This window comes from Poecilia formosa, unplaced genomic scaffold (genome assembly GCF_000485575.1).
Source record: "Poecilia formosa unplaced genomic scaffold, Poecilia_formosa-5.1.2 Scaffold612, whole genome shotgun sequence".
In the NCBI taxonomy this organism is placed as follows: domain Eukaryota; kingdom Metazoa; phylum Chordata; class Actinopteri; order Cyprinodontiformes; family Poeciliidae; genus Poecilia; species Poecilia formosa.
This window is the reverse complement of record NW_006800551.1, coordinates 22,171-28,833: the sequence shown is the minus strand read 5'-3', so window position 1 is coordinate 28,833 and position 6,663 is coordinate 22,171. Positions and strand designations below refer to the sequence as shown.

Sequence of the window (6,663 nt, the reverse complement as noted above, 5' to 3'; positions counted from 1 at the left end):
ATTACCGGGATGCCGTGTGGAAGATGTCTAAAAAGGCGGACTACCTGACTCAGGAAACTGCGCTTCATGGAAGACCTAACCCCGGAGGATCGCGACAAAAGACAACGGATGTGGCCCATCATCCAAAAGGCAAGGGAGGAGAAAAAGATGGCATATTTCGTCGGAGGGAGAGCATTTGTTGAAAACAAAGAAATATTCTAATGGATATTTTGTTCTAAAGGGAGAATAGCTCCGCTGTTTCATCCAACTTAAGAGGAGTTAAGTCACTGTTCTAACTTTTTTCTAACGTTCCAATTAAACATTTCTACTCTAAAATTTATTTCAGTTAACGCTCGAGGCTTAAGAGACATTACTAAAAGAAAAGCAGTTTTTCTTTATACAAAAAACTTTGATGCAGACTTTTGCTTGGTTCAGGAATCGCATTCGTCTAATGAAGATTACAAGTTCTGGAAATCGCAATGGGGTGAGGATTTATGGATGTCCCATGGAAACAGCCATTCTGCTGGAACACTAACTCTTAAGCACAAATTTAATGAGAAAGTTATTTTTACTCAATCTGACTCTAATGGTCATTATATGTTGATAGTTTTCTGTTATTGTCACCAACTTTTTCTGTTGGGAAACATTTATGGTTACTCAAGCACGAGACAAAACAAAGAATTGTTTCAAACGCTAAATAATTTGATTGATAGTATTGTTGAAAGGTTCTCTGAAGTTAAAATAATACTGGGTGGAGATTTTAATTGTACTATAGACAACAAAATTGATAGATGGTCACAAAAAATTACAGGTAGTTCTTTCTTATCTGATTTCATAAATGACAGAGACCTTGTTGATATCTGGAGAGTTAATAATCCAGGTAAAAGAGACTTTACATGGACAAACAGAGCCGGTTCATTACGATCTAGAATTGATTTTTGGTTAATTTCAGAATCCCTTACTCCACTGAACTGTAAAACAGAAATTATGCCGACACCCTTATCAGACCACAAAGCAATTGCATTAACTTTAAATTTATCGCCAAACAAACCAACTCAAAGATATCCAGCCTATTGGTAACTTAATAATTCTCTCTTGCAAAATGAAACTCTAAGGGAAATAATAAGAAATACAATTTTAGAATATTTTAGGACTGCTACAGAGGAAGGTAATTATCAAAAACAATGGGAACTTTTAAAATTTGAGTTAAGAAAATATTTTATAGAATTTGGTTCTAAACAAAGAAAGGAAAAAAATGTAGAGGAAAACACTTTAATAACGAACCTTACTGCTCTATCATCCATTTTGCCAGAAAACCTGTCTGAACCACAGCAAGCAAAACTCCTATCATTACAACTAAAACTAGATCAATTATACATAAATAAAGCTAAAGGTGCATTTGTTCGATCAAGAGCGAAATGGTTAGAGGTGGGTGAGCAGAATTCCAGTTATTTTTTTAATCTAGAAAAACAAAGACAGAATCAAAATAATATAAATAGACTCTCCTCAAATGGTAATATTGTAGATAATCCAAGAGAGATATCCAAGATCTGTGAAAACTATTCTAAAATGTTATATACCTCAAATATCTCTGGTACCCCAATGAATAATTTCTTTAAGAATCTTGGTGAGGTTAAAACCATCGGAGAACTCCAAAGGTCAGTCTGTGATTCACATACAATGCATACAGAAATTTTGGATGCCATTAAAAAACTTAAATTAAACAAGTCCCCAGGCACTGATGGGCTAACATCTGAATTTTATAAATTATTCTCTACCCAACTTGCTCCCTTTTTATTGAATGTTTTTACAGAAAGTATACTGAAAGAACAACTACCGACCACACTTCGTCAAGGCTTAATTACACTAATTCCTAAACCGCAAAAAGATGCTTTAAGTTTAGACAATTGGCGCCCTATCACTTTATTAAATAATGATTATAAAATATTTGCTCTATGTTTGGCTAATAAATTAAAATCCGTACTTAATGATATTATTGGAGAAACGCAAAATGGCTTTATGGCTGGACGATATATAATTGATAACATAAGACTTGTTTTAGATTTATTAGATTACTCTGATCTAATATCAGAAAACAGTTTTATTCTTTTTCTGGACTTCCATAAAGCCTTTGATTCACTGGAACATGAATTTCTGTTTAAAACACTCGACCTTTTTGGCTTCGGTGAGCAGTTTAAAAAGTCAATTCGCACTTTATATGCATTAGGTAACAGTTCAGTTAAACTATCTCATGGAACCACCTGTAGGTTTAATATTGAGCGTGGAATTCGTCAAGGTTGTCCAATTTCACCGTTTTTGTTTCTTTTACCTATGCAAATTTTAGCACATTTCATAAAGAACAGTGGCTTAAAGGGTATTCAAATTGCAGAGAGAGAAGTTTGTTTGAGTCAACTGGCAGATGATACGACTCTATTCTTAAAAGATTGCTCTCAAATAAATATTGCTATTAAGCTGGTTAATGAATTTTCTTCAGCATCTGGCCTCAAACTTAATCTCTCTAAATGCGAATTGCTTCCTATAAAAACCTGCTATGAAACTGAAATCTCAGGAATCCCTGTTAAACGTAAAGTTAAATATCTTGGTATCTCCATTACAAAAGAAGAAAACCAAAGGTCAATTGAAAATTTTAACCCCCTTGTTGCTTTAATCCAAAAGAAATTTAATATGTGGTTACAGAGAGATTTATCTATCTCTGGTCGGGTCTTACTGTCTAAAGCTGAAAGTCTCTCCAGTTTGGTATATGCTAGTTCAGCACTTGAGGTTTCCAATGAGATCAGTTCAAAAGTAGATAAAATATTATTTGATTTTATTTGGAAGAAAAAGGTTCATCTTATTAGGAAAAATGTAATGATAAACAAGTTGTGCTCTGGTGGATTTAATGTTTTAGATTTTCAAACTCTGAATTCTTCCTTTAAAATTAAGTGGATCAAAAGGTATCTTCTAAATCCAAACTCTCTGTGGAACTTTATATCCACACATGTATTTGAGGCTATAGGTGGTTTATCTTTTCTTTTAAGATGTAACTATAGTATTGAAAAAATCCCAGTTAAACTTTCCAGTTTCCATAAACAGCTACTGCTTTGCTGGAATTTAATACATAAACATAACTTTTCCCCACACAAATACTATATTTGGAATAACAAAGACATCTGCTATAAACATAAATCTATTTTTCTTAAACAATGGTTTGACAAAGGCATTGTTTGTGTACATCAACTTTTCAACAAAGAAGGTAATACTTACTCTTACGATGAATTTCTGACCACATATAATTTCCCTGTACTGCCTAAAGAATTTGCAATTGTTTTTGATGCCATTCCTTCTGGGGTGAAAATGTTACTGTCATCCTCTGTTCAACACCATACTGATTACTTAACAGAACAATTATTCATTGGTAACTCTGACCCTTTTTTAAGTAGTAAGACTAATAACAAATGTATTAGAGAACTAATAATAAGAAATCATATAAGCAAACCAGCTTCTACTTTTTTTTGGAACAATATATTTAATGGTATTTGCTGGAAAGATGTTTGGTTATTGCTGAAGAAATATTTAATTACTAATAAGATTTGAGAAGTGTCTCTAAAGATTCTACATAGATGTTATCCTGTTAATTGTAAAATATTTAAATATCACCCTAATGTAGACCCTCTATGTTCATTTTGTCACAATTTTGAGGAGACCATCACTCATCTTTTTTGGGACTGTTCTTATACTCAAATTTTTTGGAAAGATGTTTTTTTACTCCTAAAAAGAAAATTGGAAATAGATGTACCGTTTAACTTTAAAACTATTGTATGTGGCTTTTTTTGTTTAGACACACCAACAAATAAAGTATTTATTATAAATTTAATATTAATTTTAGCTAAATTTAATATCCACAGCTGCAAATTTCTTAAATTGAAACCCAAATGTAATGCTTTTTATGCCTATGTTTCTTCATATTTACATTCTCTTAAAAACTGTACCAATACTAAAGCTATAAAGACCACTACAATTTGTAAAGAATTTCTCATGTAATTTGTCCTAACTGCTGTATTTAACCTTGTCCTGTTTATAACCTCTTCCTTTTTGTATCCCTTTCTTGTTTGTAATTTTTGCTGCTATCTTCCTTAAGCCTCTTTGTTCATCTAGTTACTGTTTATGTAACTTGTTGTATATATTATTGTAGTAATAATAATAATAATAATATTTTTTCTTTAAAAGCGCGGCGGGTGACGAGCAGCCTGGTAGCAGTCGCCTTTCTCTGCGTTTGATCGTGGCATTTGTTAATGGTAGAAAGTACCGGAATGGCGACTGCAGGGAAGGGCAACTGGTNAGCTTACATATTTGAAGTTGTTGTCCAACCGGAGCAGCATATTAACAACTTAATCCTCATTATAGTCCGTCATAGTTGTTTTTCTTCCCACTTGCGTGTATCAGGATGCAGAATTTGTTGAGAATCAGTGACGTTTAGTTCGGATGAATGCGGCCTGGACGTTAGGTCGCATTTGTATTGGATATGGGTCGCATTCGAAAAGAATCCGGCCTGTGTTGTTCAGACTGTCATGAAAAGATCAGATACAGGTCGCATTACGTCAAAAAAATAAAAAAAATAAAAAAAATAAAAAATCGGTCACTTTATTCTGCAGTGTGAACGCACCCTAAGTTTATTCTACTTGGCGTCGCTCTTGTTCTACGTTTTATAGAGGTCTTTAGCCAGCTAGCAACATGGAGAACGTCTCGACGCGTGACGTCATTACCGCTTCTACTTGTCACAACAGCGCGGCGGAAGACGAGCAGCCTGGTAGCAGCCTTTCTCTGCGTTTGATCGTGGCATTTGTTAATGGTAGAAAGTACCGGAATGGCGACTGCAGGGAAGGGCAACTGGTACCGGACTGTTCCATCACCCGCCGCACTATTGTTACAAGCGTAGTGTGCATGAAGTCAGTGTAGCTTAGCCTAGCACCGAATGTCAGCCATGACGAGGAACGGCAGGCGGGACTTCCTTCAGAGGTCCGCTCACCCTGTGGGCTGCTTGTACCTTCACCATATGTACCAGGAGTAGGAGAGTAATTCCTGCTGCTGGGTGCAGGAGAGCAAACTGCTGACGTCCAAACGAAATTCAGCAAGTTTAAAACCGCAGATAATCATATCCGCAGCCTGATGGTGCGGTGTCTGTCTGGCAAGAGCGTTTGTTCGCCGCGTGAGAACGCCGGTAACAATAAGCGGTGTGACTTGGCGAGCTTAGTTCAATGTGCCGACTATAAACTGGGTTTGAGAGAAGCTGAAAGTAGGAATAGGAATAGAAGATCTCTGTGTAGAAGATCATGTAGTGACAGAAACAGCAGATGAAGGGATCTGGCGGCACTTAGGATAATATAATCAATAACATTAACTGTGAACACCTTCACTTACTATTTATTACTACATTGAGGCGGACGGTCTCATTGGATGGGCGGGGCGCCCCCTACTGGACAATTGTAGGAGAAACGTTCTGTGAAATGTCGTTCAGACATACACTTCATGTGTACTTGTACATTTTTTAGGTCTTAAGTATTTGTCCAAACATTTTGCCAGTGGTAGGGATTTACCTTCCACACCTGAAATAGCTTTGAAGTGTGGACTTTGTGGTTCTGAGAGCCTGGATCCAGTTCTCCTTTGGCCCCACCTGTCCTCCTGTCTTTCAGCTGTCTGCCCTCCCAACCAGTTCCGCTGTGGGGACAACCATTGCATCACTAAGAAACAGCAGTGTGACAATTACTCAGACTGTCTGGATGGCTCTGATGAGCTGACTTGTGGTAAATATTTCTACATTGCAGCAGAAGTTTCTCTCATCACATTATTCATATCATATTCACTCCTGTAATGTACATATCCCTCTTTTTTTCCTGTGCAGATTATATTTCTCCCTCCTCAAGCTTCATTCCCAGTAATGAAACCACCAACCCCATTGGCCCAGTCATTGCCATCATTCTGCTCATGTTTGTGATGGGAGGAGCGTGCTTTGTCTGCCAGCGTGTGGTGTGTCGGCGCTACAAGGGTCCTAACGGGAGCTTTCCTCATGAATACATCAGTGGGACGCCTCATGTGCCTCTCAACTTCATCACCCCCAGCAGCTCCCAACATGGCACCTACCAAGGTAGAATCAGTTTGTCAGCTGCAGTGCTGTGAATTGTTCTCCATCACCAGTTATGTTGGGTCTTAATAAATGATACGTGTGTGCAGGGATCTCCTGTGGAAAGTCCACCCTGAGCTCAGTCAGCCTGATGGGCAGCAGCAGCAGCGGAGCCCCTCTCTACGACAGGAATCATGTGACTGGAGCTTCATCCAGCAGCTCCTCGTCTACTAAAGGAGCCTTCTACCCAAAGGTACACACAGCAGCACTTTAAGCCTGCACTCCACACCTCACTTACTTAACTTGTCTGTTTTATGATTGCAGATCCTGAACCCTCCTCCATCTCCGGCCACGGATCGGTCTCTTTACAACACAGAGATCTTCTATTCCTCCAACAGTCCATCTACAACCAGATCATACAGGTCACCTACTCAGAATTCAGTGTTCTCACCGTTTCATATCTTCTTCTTCTGGTAGTTATGGACCTTACCACAGGGGCCGCGTTTCATTGGCTAATGCCCATTTCACGTCACAGTGTAGCTATCACGTGCGTGACCGTCTCACAA

The 6,663-nt window shown here is 37.7% G+C and overlaps 1 protein-coding gene across 1 annotated transcript in view; it reads left to right on the top strand.

Moving 5' to 3' along the window:
- The window catches only part of lrp5 (low density lipoprotein receptor-related protein 5), a 57,804-nt gene that overhangs the window by 45,385 nt on the left and 5,756 nt on the right, over positions 1-6,663 (top strand). Inside the window, exons 25-28 of the mRNA XM_016665721.1 lie at positions 5,670-5,780; positions 5,879-6,121; positions 6,208-6,350; positions 6,422-6,519. Coding sequence (XP_016521207.1) covers positions 5,670-5,780; positions 5,879-6,121; positions 6,208-6,350; positions 6,422-6,519 — 595 coding nt within the window. The remainder of the gene's footprint in view (positions 1-5,669; positions 5,781-5,878; positions 6,122-6,207; positions 6,351-6,421; positions 6,520-6,663) is intronic.